The sequence below is a fragment of the Eulemur rufifrons genome, chromosome 29 (assembly GCF_041146395.1).
Source record: "Eulemur rufifrons isolate Redbay chromosome 29, OSU_ERuf_1, whole genome shotgun sequence".
Taxonomy (NCBI): Eukaryota; Metazoa; Chordata; class Mammalia; order Primates; family Lemuridae; genus Eulemur; species Eulemur rufifrons.
In genome coordinates, this window is record NC_091011.1 from 35,186,234 (window position 1) to 35,210,822 (window position 24,589).

At 32.6% G+C, this 24,589-nt stretch overlaps 1 protein-coding gene across 3 annotated transcripts in view; it reads left to right on the forward strand.

Moving 5' to 3' along the window:
* The window catches only part of CRPPA (CDP-L-ribitol pyrophosphorylase A), a 245,672-nt gene that overhangs the window by 102,364 nt on the left and 118,719 nt on the right, over positions 1-24,589 (forward strand). For all 3 annotated transcript variants that reach the window (XM_069461928.1, XM_069461929.1, XM_069461930.1), the window contains one exon: positions 14,163-14,260. In XM_069461928.1, coding sequence (XP_069318029.1) covers positions 14,163-14,260 — 98 coding nt within the window. The remainder of the gene's footprint in view (positions 1-14,162; positions 14,261-24,589) is intronic.

Sequence of the window (24,589 nt, forward strand, 5' to 3'; positions counted from 1 at the left end):
TCCTGTCTCAAAGTACCAATGTCCTCGAATGGTCTTGACAACCATGTCAAAATACATTTGACCACGTAGGTAAGGGTTTATTTTGGGGCTCTCTATGCCGTACCATTAGTCTGTATGTTTGTAGTTATGCCAGTACTATACTGTTTTGATTACTGTAGTTTTGTATTAACTTTTAAAATCAGAGATTGAGAGTCCTCCTACTTTGCTCTTCTTTTTCAAAATTGTTTTGGCTATTCTGTGATTCCTTGAGATTTCATATGGATTTTAGGATGGGTTTTTCTATATCTGGAAACAACATCATTGAGATTTGGATAGGGATTGCATTGAATTTGTATCGATAGATCACTTTTGGTAACAGTTGAATGTCCCTTATCTGAAATTCTTGGTACCAGAAGTGTCTTGGATTTTGGATTTTTTCAGAATTTGGAATATTTGCATTATGCTTACCAGTTGAACATCACTGATCTGAAAATCTGAAATGCTCCAGTGAGCATTTCCTTTGAGCTTCATGTTGGTACTCAAAAAGGTTTGGATTTTGGGGTGTCTGAATTAGGGATACTCAATTTGTATTGACATTTTAACATTAAAGCTTTCAGTCCATGAACATTGGAATATGTTTCCATTTATTTATATAGTCTTTAATTTCTTTCAACAATGTTTTATAGTTTTCATTGTACAAGTCTCTTACTCTCAGTAAATTCTTTACTACATATTTTGTTTCAATACTATTATAAATAGAATTGTTTTTATAATTTTTTTCAAACTGTTCCTCACTAGAATATAGCAATGCAACTTAATCTTTGTTTGTTGACTTTGTATTTTGCTTTGCTGAACTCATTTATTCTAACATGTCTGTTCTTTGTTTTCTGTGTGTGGAATCTTTAGGTTTTTCTGCATATGAGATCATATCTTCTGTGAATGGAGATAATTTTAATTTTTCCTTTTTTAGTTGGATGCATTTTTTTTTTTCTTTTTCTTGCCTAATTGTTCTGGCTAGAATTTCTAGTACAGTGTTGTGTATAAGCAGTGCATGGGCATCCTTCTCTTGTTTTTGATCTTAGAGGAGAAACTTTCAGTCTTTTACAAAATACTAGCAAACCAATTCTGCAGATTCATACACCATGAGCAAGTGGAATTTCTCCCAGAACGCACGGCGGATTGCTCAACATATGGAAATTGATCAAAGTAATACACCATTAACAGAATAAAGGAAAAAAACCCACATGATCATTTCAGTCGATACAGAAAAAGCATTTGACAAAATTTACCACCCATTCATGATAAAAATACTTCATAAACTAGGAATAGAAAGAAACCACTTCAATGTAATAGAAACCATATATGGAAAACCCACGATGAACGTCATACTCATCTGCTTTTTACTTAAAGGAGGCTAATAATATCTTTTTAACTCTCTGTTAGTAACATTGTATTGATTAATTAAAATTTAAAGGACATTCTAAGGAGCTTTCAGCTTTCTGAGGTATGTTAAAGCTATTTGTTAACAAAATTACCATTTCTCTTATTTCATGTGGTGAGTAGCTTGTCTCTTAACTTTAAAAATTTCCACCATTGTTTTAAATAGTGTATTGTAGATCTTTATGTATCCTTATGTGACATATCCAAGACCTTATTTTGTCCTGTGTTCATATATAAAAATACTTCGAATGAATAGAAGTATGGATGAAAGGACTAGTTATATTGAGATGTTTTTTCTATTTTTTTAAAACCTCCTGTTGTCAAACTACAGATACAGAAATCTAAACCAAACAGTCTTACATCTTGGAGAATAATGCACATACCTGTATACCATCACTTAGATCAAGGATAGAACTTTGTCACCCACTGCAGAAGTCCTTTCCTGTACTTTTACCCAATTGTAACTTACGCTCTTCTTAAAAGTAGCAGCTATTCAGATTTTATAGCAATCTTCTTCTCACATTTCTTAAGATCTCTATTACATACATATGTATTCCTGGTCACTGTAGTGTAAATGTGATAATATTTTTTAAAGAAATGGCATTTTAATTCTCATTTAAACTATAGCTTCCCTATCCCTTTGTTTTTCTTACACTTTACTTTTTGCTGAACCCAGCCCATTTGACCTGTAGGTGTTCTCCTATTTTGAATTTTGATGAGTGCATATTCATGCATGGTGCAGTTCTGTATATTTCTATATGTCTCTCTGTCCTCTGAGTGCCAGCTGGAACTTGAAGCGTTATTAGATTTAGTTTCATCTTTTTGGCAAAACTGCAGATGGTATGCTTTTTAAATCAGACAGCACCTAATGTTTGCTTATTTTTTATTTTGTGTTGATAGCAGTCATTGATATTTAATGCCTAAATTTGTTAATACATTGGGAGTGGTACAAATTGTGATGTTATAATTCTATTAATTAGTTTTTCCTATATTGGAGTATTTCATAAATGTTTTTCTTCATCTATAATTTATGCAGGGAGTGTAAATGCTAGGGTATTTTTCTTTATCAGTTTTCAAGTGATTGAATTAGTTTTCTACCATCCTCTATAGTTATCGATTAGTGTGTGTATATAAAGATAAAATACCTCATAAGTTTATGGGGATAATTCCAATTCAATATTAATCTATATTTTAGTTCTTTCTCATTGAGAATGTTGGTTCTCAAAGATGCAGCGAGTAATAGAATATTCCATAATTATTCAATTATGAATTCAATTATTCAATTGTTTTATTGAACAATACACTCTCACTAGCATCAAAGCAATACTATGGACCAATATTATTTTAGTAAAGAGTTAATTTTTTCTACATAGCTATTGCCATTCACTCTCCCATCCTATTTTTTGTTTATGCTACATTTAAATGGCCATTATAGATTATGTAGCCATTATGTAATGTAGTCTATTTTAGCTCTTATCTAGTTATAGTTTTATGAGTAGCTATGTGTTTTATGCTATCTCTCATCCTTACATTTATGACTCTAGACTTCTGTCTGAAGCTAGAGTTCTAGTCTATTTCTCAGGAAAGATTAATGGGAAAATTATTTCCAAATTCATGTTGATAACTGCTTGTGAGCTTTGTACTTCAATATCAGTTTTGTTAATATCAAATCTTTGGCTCCTGTTTTTCTCTTCAATGTTTTAAGTATGTTCTTCCATTTTCTTTTTGTGTAAAATCTGATCATTATTTCATTATATGCCCTTATATGTCTCTATCTTTTTCTTTAGTTGACCAAAGGAATGTTTTTTTCTTTAAAGTCTAGTAATTTTGCTAGAAAATGCCTTGGTATTGGTTTTTATTGGTAGACATTTGCAGTATTTGATATGTAATATACTGTTTATATAAATATGAATTTTAGAAAAGTTATTTAAACTATAATTTTTAGTATTCTCTTCATCTTGGTCTGTTATGTGTATGGATCATCTTTACCTAATGTCAATATTTGTCACTTTCTATTGAGCCATTTTAATCTTTTTTATTTTTACATTCTTTTTCTCATAAAACATTATCTGTTAATGTTCATACTGTGTTCCTCCTAGCTTAATCTTTACTTCTGAAATCTTTTAATTCTTTCCTGAGTTCTCTCACCTAATTTGAGTTCTTCTAAGTCTAAATTAGATTGTTCTTTCATGTCTTGTTTCATTCCCTTCATGTCTTTTAGCTTTTGTTGAAATAGTAGGTTAGAGTTTGATCAAATTGATGGGTACATTTTTTTGGTATGCCCCCATGCTGTTTAAAGGTGTTGTTCTGCTTTTTATTCTCATAACAGTTTTGTGTGGTGTTTGACTTTGATACTTTTTCCATTATTCATTTTTATAAGAAGTTAATTTTATGGAACTTTAATAGGAAGACAATTTTTAAAGCAACTCAAGGAGCTCCCTCTTCTGTTTTGCTTGTGACATCTACAAATATGGCAGCTCAATTGTGAGATTTCCTGGCTCTGTTTCCCTCTTCCACTTTAATATGTACCTTCTCTTTCTTTCATTTTATTTTTTTATGTCCTGTGTAGTTTTTATTCTACTCCAATTTTTTTTTTTAAGTGGAATTCTGTGGTAGGAGGAAACTCTGGTGTGTCAATATTGAGAATATACAGTCTCTTCAACTCTAACCAGTTGTTCTTTATATTAACTCCACAGAAAGTTATTTGAGTGGATAAAACCTCTCTAGAAGTCCTGCTTAGATTTTCAGGGAATATCTGTTGGCTAACCTGAGGTTCTTCTATTATCTGTCAAACAACCTGTTTCATTGCTTCCCTCTGCTGCTTCCTGCATCAATTCTGATATGTCAGGTCTTTTATCTTTGGTGGTGGTTCATCTTCATTTGGCTGTATTTTGGAGGTTATGATGATAGCTTTTCTAGATTTGTTTGAAAATGTTGTTCATGGGCTTTTTTTTTTTTTTTAAATCTAGTTTTGTTTTTTTGTGGGGATTCTTGGAGCTTGAAAATGATATCTCTGCTGTCATTGACATCTTTCAAGAGTTCTCTTTTTGTTTTTTGAAATAAATTTTAAGTGTCTGTATTAGATAAAATCGTATAAGTGAATTGTGGTCTTTCTACCAAAAACTTTCTTTTAATCATTTATCACCTTCGGGGATAAAATTGAGTAATTTCTAATTACTTACATATGGAAACAAGTAAATTTATGCATACCTATATTCCCAAATGGAAGTAAGGAGAAAATAACATAAGGTTATGTGCCTATTACCTTAAGGTTCAGGAAAATATGATTTTTCTAAATTTAAAAAATTTAAACATAATTGTACATATTTATGGGGTACATATGATATTTTGATACATGCATACAATGTGTAATGACCAGGGCAGGGTGTTTAGGATATCATCACCTCAAACACTTTTCAGTTCCTTGTGTTGGGAGCATTGGAAATCTTCTCTTCTAGCTATTTTGAAGTAGATGATATATTGCTGTTAACTATAGTCACCCTACTGTGCTATTGAGCAGTAGAACTTTTTCCTTCTATCTAATTGTATGTTTGTACCCATTAACCAACTTCTTTTTATCTTCTCCCTTCCCCCCTTTTCAGCTTCTGGTAACTATCATTCTATTCTCTACCTACATGAGATCAAATTTTTTTAGCTCCCACATGAGTGAGAACATTCAATAATTATCTTTTTGTGCTAGGCTTTTATCATCTAACATAATGACCTTCAGTTCCATCTGTGCTGCTGCAAATGATAGGATTTCCTTCATTTTATAGCTGAATAGCATTCCATTGTGTGTACACACATTTTCTTTATCCATTCATTGATAGATCCTAAAGTTGATTCCATTTATTGGACATTATGAATAGTGCTGCATTAAACAGAAGGATACAGGTATCCTTTTGATATACTGATTTCCTGTCCTTTGCATAAATACCCAGTAGTGGGATTGCTGGATTACATGGTAGTTATATTTTTGGCTTTTTGAGAACACTCCATACTGTTTTCCATAGTGGCTGCACTAATTTACATTCCACCAAGGGTGCATAAGAATTTCTTTTTTCCACATTTCCTTGTAAGAATTGTTTTCTTTTTGAGAATAGCCATTTAACTAGTGTGAGATGATTTCTTATTCTGGTTTTGATTTATGTTTCCCTGATAATTAGTGAGGTTGAACATTGTTTCATATACTTGTTGGCCACTTGTATGTCTTCTGAGAAATATCTATTCAGATCTTTTGCCCACTTTTTAATAGAATTATTTGCTTTTTTTCCTTTTGAGTTGTTTGAGTCCCTTGTCAGATGAATAGTTTGCAAATAGTTTTTCTTATTCAATAGATTGTTTCTTCACTCTGATTGTTTCCTGTGCAGAAGCTTCTTAGTTTAATATAGTCTTATTTGGCTATTGTTGTTTTTGTTGCCTGCACTTTTGAAGTCTTATCCATAAAATCTTTGCCTAGACTAATGTCCTAAAGTTTTTCCCTTATGTTTTTTTCTTGTAGTTTTATAGTTGTGAGTCTTACGTTTAAATCGTTAATCCATTTGAGTTGATGTTTGTAGAGGGTGAGAAGTGTGGGGTCTAGTTTCATTCTTCTGCATATGAATGTTCAGTTTTCCCAGCAGCATTTATTGATGAGAGTGTTCTTTCCCCAGTGTATGTTCTTGGCACCTTTTTTGAAAAGCAGTTGACTGTAAAGATGTGGATTCATTTCTGAGTTCCTTGTTCTGTCCATTGGTTTATATGTTTGTTTTTATAACAGTATATGCTGTTTTCATTACTATGGCTTTGTAGTTTGGTTCTACATGAATTTTAGGATTGTTTTTTCTGGTTCTGTTAAGAACGTCCATGGTATTTTGATAGGGATTGCACTGACTCTGTAGCTTGATATGGTGATTTTAACAGTAATCTTCTGATTCATGAGCTTGGGATGTCTTTCAATTTGTGTCCTCTCCAATTTCTTTCATTAGTGTTCTGGAGGTTTTGTTGTAGAGGTCTTTCACTTATTTGGTTAAATTTATTCCTAGTTATTTATTTATTTATATATATTTTTTTGGTAGCTATTGTAAATGGCACTTTCTTGATTTCTTTTTTAGCTACTTTGTTATTGATGTTTAGAAACACTAATTATTTTTGTATGTTGATTTTGTATGCTGCAACTTCTCTGAATTTGTCTTATTAGTTCTAAGAGTTTTTTGGTGGAGCCTGTAGGTTTTTCTAAATATAAAATCTTGCCCTTTACAGAGAGGGACAGTTTGACTTCCTCTTTTCCAACTTAGATGCTTTTTTTCTTTCTCTTCCTTGATTGCTGTGGCTGTGACATTCAGTACTATGTTGAATGGGAGTGGTAAAAGTGGGCATCCTTGTCTTGTACCAGCTCTTAGACAAAAGGACTTCAGCTTTCCCCCATTTTATTGTTTTGAGATATGTTTCTTCTATGCTTAACTTCTTTGAGTTTTCATCATGAGGGATGTTGAATTTCATCAAATGCTTTTTCTGTGTCTGTTGGGTTCATATGGTTTTTGTCCTTCATTCTGTTGATGTATCACATTTATTAATGTGCATATGTTGAACCATCCTTGTATCCTGAGGATGAATCCTACTTAATTATGGTGTTATCTTTTGATATGTTTTTGGATTTGGTTTACTAGCATTTTGTTGAGGATTTTTGGATCTATGTTCGTCAGGGATATTGGCCTATAGGTTTTCTTTTTTTGTTGTGTCCTTTTCTGGGTTTGGTGTTAGTATAATTCTGACCTCATAGAATGCATTAGGGAGAATTCTCTCAAGTTTTTTAGAATAGTTTGAGGAGAATTGCTATTATTTCTTTGTAAGTTTGGTAGAATTCAGCAGCAAAGCCATCCCATCCTGGGCTTTCCCTTGTTGGGAGAATTTTTATTACTGATTAAATCTCATTACTCATTACAAATCTAAGTTATTGCATTTTACTGGTTCAGTCATGGTAGATTGTATGGGTACAGGAATTTATCCATTTCCCCTAGATTTTCTAATCTGTTAGTGTGTAGTTGTTCATAGTAGTCTAATGATCCTTTGCATTTCTGTGATATCAGTTAAATGTGTTTCTGTTTTGTTTTTGATTTTATTTTTTTCTTTTTTCTCTCTTTTTTCATGGTTAGTCCAACTAGCAGTTTATCAATTTTTATATATTTTTTAAAAAACTCAACTTTTTGTTTTGTTGATCCTTTATGTTATTGCTTTAGTCTCTCTTTCCTTTAGTTCTGCTCTGATCTTTCTTTTTTTTTTTTTTCCTTCTAATTTTGGCTTTGGTTTGTTTTTGCTTTTCTAGCTCCTTGAAGTGCATTGTTAGGTTGCCATATATTAAAGCCTAATAAACTTGAAATTACATTATGTTGAAAATATTTTTTTATGGCTGATCTTACTATTATTTACTTTTTCTTTTATAAAATATAGATTTAAGGTATGTATTTTAGCTTGGCTTCTTGATAGTTGTTATTGTATTTTTATATTTACAGTTATTTGGCTTGAAAGAAAAATGACTACTTTTTTATTCCTTTTTCTAAAATAAGATTCTACTGATAAGTTTTTGATTTCTCTTTCTCAATATCTTTTTTATGGTCCTTTTATTTAACGATGCTAATTTTTATTCAGATTGAAGTTAGAGAATGTGTATATTAGTTTGCCAGAGCTTCCATAACAAAATATCAAGACTGGATAGCTTAAGTAACAGTTTCTCACAATTTTGGATGCTGGAAGTCTGATATTAAGGTTTTGGCAGGCTTAGATTCTTCTGAAGTCTCCTCTCTGGCTAGAAGTTGGCTTCTTCTTTGTCTTCATATAGTCTTCCCTCTGTACATATCAGTGTTCATATTTCCTCTTCTAACAAGGACATTCAACATATTAGATTAGGGCCCACCCCAGGGACGTCATTTTAATTGGATTATGTCTGTAAAGGCCGTGACTTCAAATATAATCCCATTCTGAGGTACTGGTGGGTGGGAATCTAACGTACTAATTTAGGAGGGTACACAGTTCTGCCCATAACAATGTGTGTGAGTTGTGATCCCAGCACAGAGCCTGGAAACAGTAAGTCTTTCATATCTTATCATTGGTACTGTGTTCCAAAGCTTAGGATGTACTGGGAAATAAGTTGGAGTTTATGAGTTTGTGATTTTGTGGCAGAGAAAGACAAGAAAAAATATAATGTAGAAAGTATAACAAAAGAAAAATAAAAATGCAAAACACTGTTAGAGGAAAGCAATCTTCTGTGATGCTAACTTGACACAGATTTGGCTTAGAAAGCTTAAAGTTATGCCTGTGAGCTTGGGCAACTTACTTGCTTTATAGACTCCTTTTACTCATCCATAAAATAGGGACAATAATTCTCACTACTTGGTTGTCATAAAGAGTAAATAAAATAATGTATGAAAGTATCTACCATAGTAAAAAGCAAAGACAATACTAAAAATACATATTAATATTATTGAATGAGCACTAAATAATCATAATATATCCATTCACCATCAGAATAATTGCTGGCTGTAAGGAACTGGCATGGCTCTGTTGGTATATAATGCCTGGAAATCACCTCTGTGAATTAACTTATTAGGATCATATTATCTGTAGATTTCTCTCCTTTTTCTGAAACCTATATTGAAGGGCCTTTCTTAGGAACACTCAGATTCAGTAATGTAGTGATTTCTACCTAAATACAAAGAGAATGCTGGGTGTGTGCATTTATATGTTTGAGAGAGAGATTGTTATGTATTACAATTAGGGGTTTGGAGATGTGTGAATATTGTAGTTTCAAAAAAGGCTCCATGGTGATTCTGTTACCTCTGCATACCCCTTTCTCCCATCCCTCCCTTCATGCACACCAAAATGCATCTGAAATGCTGGTTATAGTCATTATACCAGATTGTTTTTGACGTGGACCTTATTGGAGAATTAGGCAAGGAAGTGAAATGGCACAGGGGAAACAAGTATGTTAGCTCCAAAATATGTTCAGGAAATTGTAGGTAGGATGGTTTCATTGAAAAATAAGGTATTAGTCATAATCATATATTGCCTTACATAAGGTAAAAGGAGATGGGAATGCTATAATGAGGACCTGGGAATTATTAGTTATCTGGTGAAGAATACTTAGACTTTTGCCAGTATAATGAGGTTCTACCTAAAAACACTAAGAGGGAAGATGTAGGTAGATATGGATATAAATATAAAGAGTTGACTCACAATGTTATGGAGACTGGTAAGTCCAAAATCTGCGGAGCCAATGTCTCAGGCTTTCAACTGATTGGATGAGTTTCACCCATGTTGTGTAGGGCCATCTACTTTACTCAGTTTACCTACTTAAATGTTATTCTCATCCAAAGACACCTTCATAGAAGCACTTAGAATAATGTTTAACCAAATATCTGGGCATCATGTGGCCCAGTCAGGTTGCTGCAAAAAATTGACCATCAAAGTCAGTAAAATAAAATTAAATTGTGTTTTATTTCTTGTTTGGCATAATTATTGGCAATTATATATATACTTTCACCGTTTAGAAGTTCTCAAGCATGGGGATGAAGTATTAACTGAAAAGTTTAGGCTTATTAATTAATGCTTATAGTTTCTAATGCAAACCTGTGGAGTTTAAGTCATATTCTTGTATGGATTTTCTCTCTGTTAAGTTACATTGAGGTAAACTACACTTAGATGCTATAGATAAATTAAGAGTTACTCAGTGTAAATTATAGTATGTGTTAAAATAATTTTGGGGAAGGCTTACTAGTTTTGACATCAAAATATTTTCCCATCTATTACTGGTGGCCTTTTAGGAAGATTTTAAGAAGTTATTTTAAAAAAATAGGGTATCGTGAAAGCTAAAACTTGAGGCAAAATATTAGTCATCAAGTTGACAAGTCAGATATGATTTAATGTTAAACTTAATATTTTTATAATTTATCCTTAGGTCTTTTTGCGGGGGAGAACAAAGAGTAGATTCTTGTTAGAGTTTTTATGATTCTGGGATGTAAAATGATATTATGATTCTCCTTGGTGTGGTGTTTTTATATTAACCTCTGAAAATTTCTAGGAAGTACTTTATTAATAGAACAGAAGATTAAGAATTCTAAAGGCTTCTCTTCTCATTTTGATTTCATCATTAACCTCAAGGAAGTTGCTAAATACTTTGTTTGCTTTGAGATTAAATAGGATTAATCATTATGTTCAGAAAGTGTTTTATGCTTCATGAAAAATGAATTTTAAATATGTTATGTACTTTTTTCCCCTCTTAATGAGTTGAGGAATCCCAAAATAACTCTGAGATTGAGGACGTACAATTTATTGGAGCCCTGTTCCTATCATTATGTTCATTCCCATTTTGAACTTCCAAGTACAGTAATTATTTTTCTCTTTCTTGAAAAGATCTTAAGTAAATTAACATTCCCACTTAAGATTGTCAGTGCATGTTTGTGAAATTATTAAAAGGAATCACATATGTTTCAGCCTAGATCTGGTAGGCAAGCTAAGACATAAACAATGAGAACTAGTGGGTATCTATTTTAGTTTTAAAGATACTCAAGTACGAAAACCTAGGACTGTTATTCAATGTGTATTCCATTATTACATATGACTATTGTATATTTGGTGAAACTTGGAAATTTGAAAGAAGGGCTTAGTGGAATGAAGTTTGTATGGATTGTTTACCAAACCCTCAAATATTAAGACCATGAGAGAGCACTTGAAATCAGAAATGGGTCATATTTGAGTAAACAAAAGGAATCTCAACTTATGTTCTTAAATGAATGTATGTGTCCATAACAACAATAATAATTCTGCCAACATTTATTGGGTATTTGTTGTACCAGGCACTATGTATAATTTTGCACAATTTATTTAATCCTCATTAAAATCCCATAATGTAGAGCCTTTTATTAATTCACATGTCTCCAACCTTTCTTATATATATACATTTTAAATAAGATGGCAATATTTTGTAACACTATGAAAGTTGAATCTTAAAATCTTTGTACTGGTTGGCAAACTCACTAGAGGCAGTCAGTTCTTACTCAGCTTTTAGCTGGCAGTTCTTAACACACTGAAGGCATCAAAAAATGAATGAAGGACTCTTCTAATCCAAATCTTTGCCCTTAAATTGTCCGTTTACAGATGTGTGCTTAATAACCTTCTCCTTATAGGCAATTGACTTTGCATAGAAACTGATCTTTAGTCTCTTATTTCACACATGTGAAATACTGCCAAAGTATGAACATACTACTTTCAGCATTTGTTCAGATACTGCATTGAAGGTATATAAAATTTTAGAAATTGCATTTGCCTTAATATAATTTAATGAATATTGTTGAACACCTATCAAGTTCCTTATATTTGTAATTGTTGAATATATATTACTTTCTTTTCCTTGTGTCACTTTTAATGATGTTGGGTGAGCAATTGCTTACTTGTAAAGCCTGAAGAGACATAAAAGTAGTAGTTTGGTGGGTTTGGGTTTCTTTAAAAGTTTTACTTCAAAAATATCAGTCTTTGTCCATTTGGGTCAACATTTTTTTCTCACTAAACTTGCTATCCTCCAATTGCTACACTTGCAAAAGATTAAAGAAAACTGCCGAATTACCCAGAAAAGTTACTCCATTTTGAATGAATTCATCAGCTACAGTAGGCAATATATATTCATATTTCTTTTAGAAAGAAATCTTTTATAATCCCCACACTATATAAAATCAGTGCAATACCTAGGCAGAAATTTTCTGTCTGGCTGTACATCAGAATTACTTTTGGAACTCACAGAAGTACAGGGTAGAATCATGTTGGATGGGCTACAGGCATGTGTATTTGAAGAAAGGAAAACAAAAAGATACTCACAGTTGATTCAGATATAAAACCAGTTGAGAACCATTGAATTAAAATAGAGAAGTGATGAAGATTTTGAATGACTGTAGACAGATTGAGGATTTATCATTATTAGTAGCAAAGGACATATCATTTGGTCCATAGACACTATAAGAAAGTGGCCAGTCTGGTGCAGACCAATATGTAATACAAATAGCTAGGAATTAGAAGAGATTAGCTGACAATACAGAAACCAGCATGATAAAAGATCCACGACATTTATTTTGTTAGTTTGCCTTGAATCTATATCCTTACTTATGTTTTGCTCACTTGAACTTCAATGAACAGAGGTGAATTTTATAGTCTATTAATATATTTTTGTATATTTCTCCTTATATTTGCTTTTTTTTTAGGGGGGAGGCATTTTAATTTTTTATAATTTAAACTTAATTATGCAAGAATGACACAAATCACTTCCATATTTTTTACCTAGATGCACTGGTTCACCAGTTTTCATTTTGCTTCATTTGCTTTATTTCTGTGCGTATTCAGCTATCTTTCTCTCTTCCTTTTCCCCTCCCAACCTATAGTAGTGTTTTAAGCCACCAAATTTATAGTATTTGCTACATAGCAATCTAATAAAAATGGTAAAATTCTATACAATCCATGGGTCAAATAAGAAATTAGAAAATATTTACAATGAGAGAAAATGAATGAAATCTTTTAAACTGAAAATAAAGTGATTTAAGTTGAATAAAAATAATAGTGTTTGAAGTAAAGCTAAAGCTCTTATTAGAGGAAACCTTAGACCCTTAAATGTAAATATTACCAAAAAAGGAAAAGCAAAAAGTCAACAACTTATTTTTTAAAGAAATTGGGAAAGAATAGTAAATGAAGCCCAAAGATAGCAGAAGGAAGAAAATATGAAGAAAATTTAGAAACTTGTGAACTACAAAACAAACGTACAAGAGAATCAACAAAGATTTTTCTGGAAGATGTTAATAAAATTGGGTAAGACCTTGGCAAGAGTGCTCATAAAATAATATCAAAGGCTCCAGTAATCAGTATCAGAGATGAAAAAGGAACATCAATGCAGTTCCTGTAGACAACAAAATAAGATGTTATGAACAACTTTATGCTGCTAGTCAAGAGAATTTGTATGAAATGAATGTTCTTGGGGAAAAACAATTTACTAAACTTAGACAGAAAATAGAGAATATGAATACTCATTTATCCATTTAAGATATTGAATCTGTAATTAAAAACTCCTCCCACAAAGAGATAGTTGGCTTTTACTGGTAAATTCTCTAAAACCATTCAAAAGAAGAAATAACATCAATCTTAAACACTTTGCCTGAGAATAGAAAAAGAACACTTCTTACTCATTATGTGAGGATAGTATAACTGTTTAATGAAAATATAGTAGGACCTTACAAGAAAGTAAAATTATGGGCTAAATTTTTCATGACCATAGCAGTGATATTCTGAATTTTTATGATCAGATAAAATCATAGATTGAAAAGATGGAAATAAAATTTAATTATTCACAATCAATATGTTTATAGAGAATTTAAAGTTTATAAAACATTAGTGTTTATAAGTAACTTAGCAAGATTATTGACTAAAAGGTAACAAATAGGAAATTAAAAATATCAGCTTATAGTAGCATCAACAAATACTTAGGAATAAATCTAACAAAAACTGAAAGGACTCTGCACTGGAAACTGAAACACTTATAAGAGAAATTAAGGAAAATTTCAGGATAAGGAGGGATATATCATATTCATTGGAAGGCTTATTTTAAAGAGATCATTTTTGTCTAAAACTAATCTGCTAAACACAGCAGGTAAGTACAGGTTTCAGCATACTGGGGTTTTGTTGCATGTTTTTTATGAAACTTAACATTTGAATTTTTTTCTTTTTAACCTCAGAGAGAATTTCACAAGAAATTTGTGTAGTTATGGACTCAAAAGAAGGTGAAGAACACATAGGTCATCTTCTTGAAGAAGTGCTGAAAAGTGAATTAAATGTAAGTATTCAAAGATTGAGTTGATAAATTTTGCCAAAAATTTTTATAATATAAAGATATATACCATGAAAAGATATAAAAATCCTTCCATCCTAATATTCTTATCATTTTGCCTTTGTGAGATCCTTTGGTCTGCCAACACTTAGGACTTTAAATACACTACATCCCTTTTTCAATTCCTTTTGTGGATATTTTCCCCATCTGAGTAGTTTTGGAATCAACAACAGACAAGAAGAGCTAAGGAATGAATATGATCTCCTGAATTTAAATGCAGTTCTATCCAATATAAACTAGTATTGCAAAATTTTAAATTCTAACAAAGAAAAGAGTCAGTGGCTAATTTGTTGATATTTTTATGTTGATAGGTTCGTAGTATAACTCTGGGTAAGCTGTTGTGCAATCTGATAAAACATACTGAATATAAAATGAGTTTTAGGAGACATGAGCCTACTAAAGAGAGAGAGAATCATCTGCCATATTATTCAAAACTTCTGAAATGGCATATAAGCTTCTACGAGGCTTCCTTTTTCTATCTTTCCTTTCCCCCTTGATTATGCCTTTCCCCTCCTCCCCCTTCCTCCCCCTGTCACTTTTGACTATAGAAATTTTCAATCATATACCTAAAAGGAGAGAATACTATTATGAACTCATGTATCCATTACCTAGCTTCAATAATTATCAACTCATGGCCTGTCTTATTTCCACTATAACTCCACTCATTTCTCCCAGATTATTTTGAACAAATCTCAGATATCATATTTCATCAGGAAGAAAGGTTTCCTCTGTTAAAATATAACCATAATATAATTATCACACTCAGAAATATCAGCACTTATTCCTTAGTGTCAACGGTGTTCCCTTTTCTCCAATATGCTTACACATTGTTTTCCCACTCGTTTATTAGTATACCAACAATACCCATGAATTACCACTGGTTAGTATGTTTCTTAAGGCTCTTTAATTCTATAGCTTTTCTCGCCATTTAAAAAAAAAAAAATTGAGGGGAAGGTACAGGGTAAGTACATTGTCCTATAGAGTTGCCCACAGGGTGAGTTTTCATGGACACAATATTCCCCAGTTCTTCCACATGAATATAATTATTCAAAATCTTCAAGGTGATTTTGGCTAGATAAAAAAAAAAGAATCTTGATTCAAAGATTTTTTTTTTTTTATTGAGCATTTTAAATATGCCACTCTATTTTCTTCTGTCAAAGTATTTTGATCAAGTGTGATGAAAGTCTGATTTTCTTTGTCATATGAATGACTAGTGTCTTTGGATGGTGAAATAATTTTTTTTCCTTTCAAGGCCAATTGTTTTATTAGCATTTTCTCAATTATGCCTTCTCAGTTGATACCCTTAAGTACACAATTGTGTAATTTCAAATCTTCATGAAAATTTTTATGGCATTATTGTTTTTAGTATTTTATGTTTCATTACTTTAGTTTTCTTCTTCATTGATTCTTTTTGCATGAAGGTTATTTGTTCTTTTCCCATCCTATTATAGCTATTAATTTCTTTTGGATATTTTTAATCTTTTAATTTCTTTTTGATTAGAAAATTTCTTGGCCGGGCGCGGTGGCTCACGCCTGTAATCCTAGCACTCTGGGAGGCCGAGGTGGGCGGATCGTTTGAGCTCAGGAGTTCGAGACCAGCCTGAGCAAGAGCGAGACCCCATCTCTACTAAAAATAGAAAGAAATTATATGGACAGCTAAAAAATATATATAGAAATAATTAGCCGGGCATGGTGGTGCATGCCTGTAGTCCCAGCTACTCGGGAGGCTGAGACAGGAGGATCGCTTGAGCTCAGGAGTTTGAGGTTGCTGTGAGCTAGGCTGACGCCACGGCACTCACTCTAGCCTGGGCAACAGAGTGAGACTCTGTCTCAAAAAAAAAAAAAAAAAAAAAAGAAAATTTCTTTCCCTCTTGTATTTATTTAGGCATTATCTTTTGTATTTATCCACTTCTGTCGTCCTTGTAATTTATAGCCCTCACTTATAGGATAATTTTTTTTCAATTTTTCTGTTCTTATCACATTGTTTCACAAAGCCACATTATTCAAATTCTGATTTTTATAGTTATATCATTTTCTTAATTACTTCTAGCTTATTAAATATTGGGTTTCAGTCTTCTGAGTAGGTCTTTCTGATGTACATGTATTGCCTGTAGGGATAGTATTTTGTTCTTTTTTATTTCTTATATTAAATATATGAGATTTGAGATCCTCTCCTATTGTTCCTTTTTGAGTAAGAGTTTTATCTGTTTTTAGGAGGGAAGGGGTAGATAAAAATAATTTTTCTAGCTTCATGGCATAATGCTGCTTCTTTAGTTGTTTTTAAGGAAAGATGAAGGATGTGGCCAAGTTCTTTCTGTGTACTTCTACTTCTGTTGCCCTCCTTTGTCTGGACCTTTTCTTTCCATTATTTCTCTTTGTCCATCTAGACTTCTTCTCAGGCTGATGCTTTAACTTAGAAAAGGTGTTTCAATTCATTATTTTTGAGTGTTGTTTTTGGATCTGGACCCCCAGATACCCCTAACACCGTGGCATGTTGCTCCTTTGTTTTCAACTCTGAACTGATGCCTAGAAAGGCTTCTCCCTACTTTCTTTTGCTATTCTCAGAATGGCCTGCTAAGCTATCCAGAAAATACCTGATGATTTTGTTGTTTTCTCTCTTGCTTGGTTTTCTTCCACTTTCTCCTGCACAGTTTCTTAAACCGTGTGGGTTAACACATGTTGTCAGTTTATCCCTACTCACTAATATTGGTTCTGTAGTACATATTGTCTATTGGTTTTTGGTTTTGTTATCCTGCTTGCATTGTCTCTTTTTATGGAAGGATCTTCATAGATTCAAAGATTAAACCAGCATTGGTAGCTTTCCAGAATCATCCTCCCCTTTATTCTTTATGTGTGCTCTGCTGACCATTCTAATTTTTAAGTCCTTAAATTTCTCGTAATTGCAAATATCTAATTTGGCTATAAACATAGATATACAGAGCAACTTTGGAATTTTTTAAAAATTAGGTTTGACTTGAAGTTAGGGATCTCATTCATATACTAAACAAAACTAAGAAGTATTTATATATTCAAAAGAAACGAAATATCCCTGTTTCTCAAATATCTCTTAATTATAATGTCCTTTTAGGAGCTACATTACACTTTCTACTTATTTATTTTTAACGAGGAGCTAATGTAGAACTTCTAAAACTGAGCTTTGGATGTCCTGTTGTCTTTGAGAATCTAGGTCGACTGTGGAAGGCGATGCCATTCCTGCTTAAGCCTTCCCTAGCTTCTAAATTCGGGTTTTGGGAAAAAAAATTTAAAAAGCCCTGTTAAATCAAACAAATACTTACTGGAATGCTTTCTTTCGTATACAGCCACAACACTTAACGATTATGGAGTGCCTTGTATGTGCCAGAAACAATACTGCAAAGCACTTTTATCTTGAAAATAGCCTGATTATTTCCCCCTTCATTTTACCAATAGAAGTAGGAAACCTCGAGGTTTAATGATTTTCCTAAGATCAAATAACTAGTAAATGTAGGTGCTATTTGAGTTAGTATGGTCTCTACTAATTAGTATTCTGCTAAGGAAAGGTGAAATAAAGAAAAGACAGATTTTTAAGTTTGCCAGAGGGCTTATATACCTCAGGATTAGAAGAGGTTGTACCCTGCGGAAAAGACTTATCCAGTTTTATATAATTTTTCTGTTCCTTTACAAAGGCAAATTTATCTTTTGACATTTTTCAGCTTCAAACTTATAAACACAAAATGCAACGTATTCTGTATTCTAACATTTTTAGCTCTCAGAGCTTTTGTCTTACTTTGAAAAGAACATATAAAAAGGATGAAGTCACCGCTATTGAAATCCTGACATCTGTAGGGCAGATCAGTGTGGGTGTGGAGCTGCTCTTCACACAATGGGAGGATTGTTTTATTGATGTGAAAAGAAAGAAGTTTTCCTTTGAAACTAAAGGAAAAGATTGGATATGCTTATTGTACTTATCTGTGCTAGAATTTTGCAACATCCCTTAAGGGGTGAACCAAACATCTAACTAACAGGCCAAATATGATACGTGGAAGAGGTTGCTAAAAAGTAAAATAAGGAGCCAACTGGGTAAGAGATACCTCTTCCATCCCCCACCCATACAATGCACATTTCGATGATACTTAAATTACAGGCTTTGTCAATCTTGCTATACTCCTTCTTTGATTTCTTAAGGAGTTTGAAATATTTCATCTACCTGTTTCAGAGATGGAGCTCTCCAGAGATACATCAGGGTGGTACACAGTGATAAAAGGAATCCCTCTCAGTTCTTCCCAAGTCTCAGAAAATATTGAAAAATAGTTTATACTATACTGAAGGTAGTAAGGGGTTTATAAGTGGGAAGATGTGATTAGTCTTTTATTTCTTAACTCTCTAATTTATTTACCAAATACTAAATGCCTGTCACGATATAGTCACTGGATACAGAGAGTTGAACTGAGCAGATGTGGTTCTATCCTCAAGAAGCACATGGTCCTGTTGGGGATCAAACAGTAAACAAATGCAAATAAAAAAGAATGTAGAATTACAAATTGTGATGAATATTTTAATGATAAAAGTAAACTGTTCTTATATAAGAAAGCCATAGAAAATGACTTCCACTGGGAGTGGCGGGCAGTGAGTGAGATCTCTTGGCAGAAGTGGCCTTTTAGTTAAGCCTGTAAGGGCAATCAGGAGTTATCTATTTAAAGACGAAACCAGTAGTGTAATGGTAGGTGAAAGGCACATAAAGAGCTTCTTTCAGGGGGACTGAAATAAGGCTTGTATGTGCGGATTGTAGTGAATAGAGTGTAGGTGGGAGGTGAGGATAGAGCTGGGGATGGGCCCAGAGGCAGCCTTGCAGGCTGTGTTGAGTTTACTGCTACTTCCGTTACTGTTACTGCTACTGTTATTTATATTTGTCTTAAGAGAAAAATGAAGGGATAGACATCTTTAGTTGGAAATGACATGATTCAGTTTACCTTTATAACAAAATCATGCTGGGTGCTGCTGCTTGAAAGTAAAGTTCTATAGAGGAAGACCAGCAGGATTTAATGTTGTCATGTATTTTACATTATCTCTATAGACAAATAAGTGTGTTCAACCCAATTTTCATTCCTGTAATAAAAGAAATGGAATCCTAAGGAATGCTGACTGTACTATGAGCAAACAGGAACTAGAGGGGCTTTTTATGTGTTTTGCTTATCCACTCCTTCCTGTTTCCTGGAGCACATAATTTAATTATTGTTTTGTGTAACCACAAATGACAAGCAGGGTATAACTGAAAATCATTTGTTTCCTGGGTGTAAGCATGCTTTGATTTTGTTGGGGCTGTTCAGTGGTACGTGGTTTATTTTTTCTAATGCCATCAAGGTTGTGTCCAGAATACGGAGCTGTGCCTTTTGTTATAGACCTCACTAAATTCACTGTGTGACATATTAGTCAAACAAAACATCAGAAACAGCAAATGAAGTAAGGAAAAACAGACATAAAAGAAACAGCAAATTAAGCCATAGCAACATCTTAGGACCCATTCAAAACAGTTATTTTATGCTTATTTTGATACATATTATAACAATATTTTAAAGAAACAGGATTTTAACTTTTTGAACCTGAACACTGTATAATTAATAACAATGAAGTAACACATTTCTCCTCTTGGGCCTCTGACTCTGACTAGTGCCCTTTTTTGAGTATGTGGTGGGGTGTGTGTGTACAAGACTACAGAAACTAGCCAGAGACCATCCCATTAAATCCATTTTGCTTATTTGGAATGCTAGCCAAATTTCTTGATGAGTTCTCTAGAGGTAAAAAGAAAGTCCAAAATTATTGGACCACCTAGTTGCATAATATGGTATGAATTATGTTCATGTTGTACTTAATAAAATAAACAGTTTATAATAATGGGTTGTCATGGTTTTATAATGTGATTATTAATGAGAGAGCCAGGGTAATTCACCCTAAATGCCACTTTCTCTGTTTTTTTTCTTTATGTATTTAACATGTTTTAACATTTTTAACTGTGTATATTCTTGAAATACAGGAACTGGTAGAAATATTACTCTTCCTAAAGGAACTAGATGGTTAATTTGTCAGAGTGGTCTTCTGCATCTTTGTCCACTTAGTAATGAGGTCATTGCTCACAAATTTTAGATAACAATTATGCTGAGTCTTAAAAAAAGCCAATATCTAGTATTGGGTATATATTTGTAAAGTCAGGTCTTATCCTGTAATTCAGGAAATTTATTGATTTTTATGTGTGTGTTTTACACATAGAAGAATATGTTTAGAAGGAAAATCCATATAGAAAGTTGAAAAAATTGTTCTTTTTGTATGTAGATTATAGTTACCAACCTTCAACAGTTGATTTTAATGAATATATTATGTATAACTTGCTTATGCTATATAAATTGAGACGTAGTTTTAGAGCTTTGTTGACTATGATTTTATTTTATTTTTTGTTCCAATTATAAGATACCTTATATTTTAAAAATATCATTTCATGCTTATTAATTTTATCCTCATAATTGAGTTTGGAGATGCATCTCATTTTAACTGTTTGCATGCAGTATAATTCTACTTTACAGTGCCAAAAAATAGATTATTCTATTGTTCTAGTGGCTTTAAATAAATAATGGTTCCAGGGTTTTGGTGTTTCTAGGACAACCGAATCAAATATATCCCCTTTGAGCTTGCAGTCAGAGAAAATTATCCATGGCATCTTGTTTCCTGAAAACTCGTTTCCAAGGCCTTCAATGAAGTACTTGTGTACTTGGGTAAAAAAAAAAAAATTTATCTTTCTCTCTTGCATTGGCACTATATGCTTTCAATGACTACTCAGTATATGCGAGTCAGTCAGTACAGATTGACCAGTCATTTAAGATCTTCCACAGTCTTTACTGAACTTTGTTCTCCCAGTGTTATTAGTATTTTGGTCCAATATGCCCTGTTCGTATCTTGCTATTACATAGTTTTCTTCCTCTCTTTTGTGCTTAGCATTCCTTTCCTACTTGTCGATTTTGTGTTGTAAGGATTAGTTTACTATTACTATTTCCATGAAGTTTCCCCATTTTTCTAGTTCTTGGATCTTCTCAAATACTAACCAATAGTAGTGTTACTCTGCATATCCTTTTTATTGTTATTTTTTCTCCTGCACATCACTTTTCACCATCTTTATCACTGATCCCTCACACACTGCTGTGTGTATGGTGGGAGTCAGATAAATAGTTATGGTTAAGGATGAGAGGATGATGAACAAGCAAGCTTCTGGAATACCTCTTCACCTGGACATCCGCCAAACAAGTTTCTAGAGATGAAAAGGTAGCCTCTGGGCATCTTCAATCATGTGAACAGTTGAGAAGAGTTTAAAACCAAAAATATACCCAAGAAGTTTTAACTGATTTCCTAACCAGAAGACAGGACTATGTTCACAAGAGAAGGGGAGGAACGGGCTGATAGCATATACTGCAGAGAGTAGATGAACTGGAGTCAGCCACAGGGATGAAATTGGTGATGAGCTTTCTGGCAGGAAAAGAGAGAGAGAGAGAGTGATGGAGAAATTAGTTCTGCACAGAGGGAATAGTAGTGGGGTGAAGAAGTGGATCCATAAGCAAAATTGTAAAATTTATTTCTTGGTAATGTATAATAAGATTCTTTATTGAATTTGGATATATTTTCCTGTATTTAGAAATGTACTGCTTTAAAAACATTCTGAGGCATACACATGTTTGCATCCTTGTGGAACAAGTGACATGATCATGTTTTGGTGGTTTCCTTCTAAATTTAATTTATCAATTACTTTTTAAAAACATTTTGAACCTATAGGCTAAACAATGCATGTTCAGTACATTACTAATACATAATTCATTATGGAAAGTTGCAAGATGGAAATTTAATTTTATGTATAAATATCACAAGTATATTTTTCATTCAAGAAGAAAATACATAAATGAAAAATAGCTTGTTATATAGGGTTTGAAGAAATATGATGGCAGTATTCAGGTTGAACAAGTATTTGGTTGCTATTTGCATATTCCTTTAAACACTTACATAGTTTCCTTGTGATTACATGTGCGAGAACTCTTCACTAAGCTACTTATGGATATTATAGCTGATTGTAGTTTTCTTCTATTTCCTATCATTTTATAAAAACTAGATGAAAAATGGAGGTTGTTTAGTTGAGAATTTGTTTTTAGTATATATCTTTTCTAGACATTTTGAACACAGTTGTCACCTTTGTTGTACAATGTTAAAATCATGTAATTTAGAAAGTTATATGAAATACCTCATTTGATAAAAATGCAATTTTATATTTTAGTATTTCCCTTGTAAAAAGAATAATTATAGTAAAGCCTTAAAGTTGCTAGAATGTTACTGCTTTTGGTGTTAGTCATTGATTCTTGAATAAATGCTGAAGACCAGAAACTAGAACTTTCCATCTAACTGAGGATTTTGCAATAGTAACACTATTGACATTTTGGTACAAATGCCTTTGTTATGGGAGCTGCCTGTGTGTACATTATAGGATATTTAATAGCATTCCTGTCATCCTGCTTGTGACAACTGAAAATGTCTCCTGAATTTGCTGAAATTCCCCTAAAGGCAAAGTTGCCACTAGTTAAGAACTTCTAATATAACTTGTTTTGTTTCATATATTCTCAAATTTATGAGTAAATTTGGGGTAAAGCTATATGTGTATCATATTTTAATTTTAATGCATAGCTATATATAAAAATACATATAGTATTTAATAGACTATTTAAATTATAAAACTGAAGCAATACTTGGTGTGGATTCTAATTAGTAATTTCAAATTAATGATGTTTTGATTAGAATATAACATTTGCACATAATTTATTTGTGGATATTTATATGGAAACAGGCTAAAATTATACTTCTATACACAATTGTCCCTGGATGTCCACAGGGTTTCCAGGACCAACCTGTCCCCTACCCTCCTCCCCACCCCACCAATACCAAAATTCATCGATGCTCTATTCCCTTATATAAAACAGCATAGTATTTACATCCAACCTGCACATATCCTTTCATATACTCTAAATTGTCTCTAGATTACTTACAGTACTTAATATGCTGTCGATACTATATAAATAATTGTTACACTGTACTCTTTTAAATTTGTATTTTTATTTAATTTTTTTTCAAATATTTTTGATCCATGGTTGCCTGAATCCTTGGATGTGTGGAACTCACAGATTCCAAGGGCAGACATTTAGGCAATGTCCTGTGTTACTTAGAAAAAATTAAAACTTTATATATAAATTAAATTATGCTGTAAATTTAGAAAGAATTTTAAGGAAAAACAGTTGAATTAATGAGTTCTCTAATTTTAGTCACTTCTGTTTGCCATATTGATAGATGCTATAAAGGTACAGGCAATTTATCTTGGATGATACAGAAAGGCAATAGCTTTGGTTCGGTAAGATTACAGTTACCTTTCAACTCCTAGGTGGAGGCACATTCTTTAGTAAACACATCTACTCAAAATGAGATGGCTTTTAGAGGAATGTGAATTCAAATGAGCTAACATTTTGCTGTTTCAAAGTGTGGTCCATGGTCTAGTTATATCGGTATCAACTGGAAATTTGTTAGGCATGTTTATTCCTAGACCCCACACCACATCTAAGGGAACTAAAATGTGAATTTTTAACAGGATTCTTAGGGATTATTAGTCATATTAAGATTTGAGAAACACAGATCTAAACTTTATTTTATCTTCCCAGTATGATATAAGCTTCTTGGGGACAAAAAATGTTTCTAGTTCATTTATATCTCAGTATACAATCTAGTTCTTGGCTCAGAGCCCTCAATAAATATTTATTGGTCAAATGAATGAAATCCTATATTAATCCATCAATGGCTAGGATACTTTATTCTTTGTGACTTTCTGTTTTTAGTTAAAACACATAGGATTTGTTTATATCAACTTGCCAATTCTCAGATTGCAAATGTTTTATGCATTCCCAATAAACATAAGGAGATCATATTACTGTATATACCTGTATAGCATATTATCCTTTGTCATTTCAGTTGGGTAATATCTACAAAATGTGCCTGCCAAACATGATTTGAATTAATGCTAGTTATGTCCTGTTTACTACATACTGTCTATTAGTTATAGGATAATACTCTGTAGTGAAAACTCAATAGAAAGATGAACTGGAGCAGATTTTTATTCTATAGCTTTATATTTTGTGTAGACACTATGCAGCCCTGGATGTTGAATGATATGGCAGCCTTGAATTCTTTGTGATAGGTGCTCAGGTTTGTTAGGATTGGAGCTTGTTA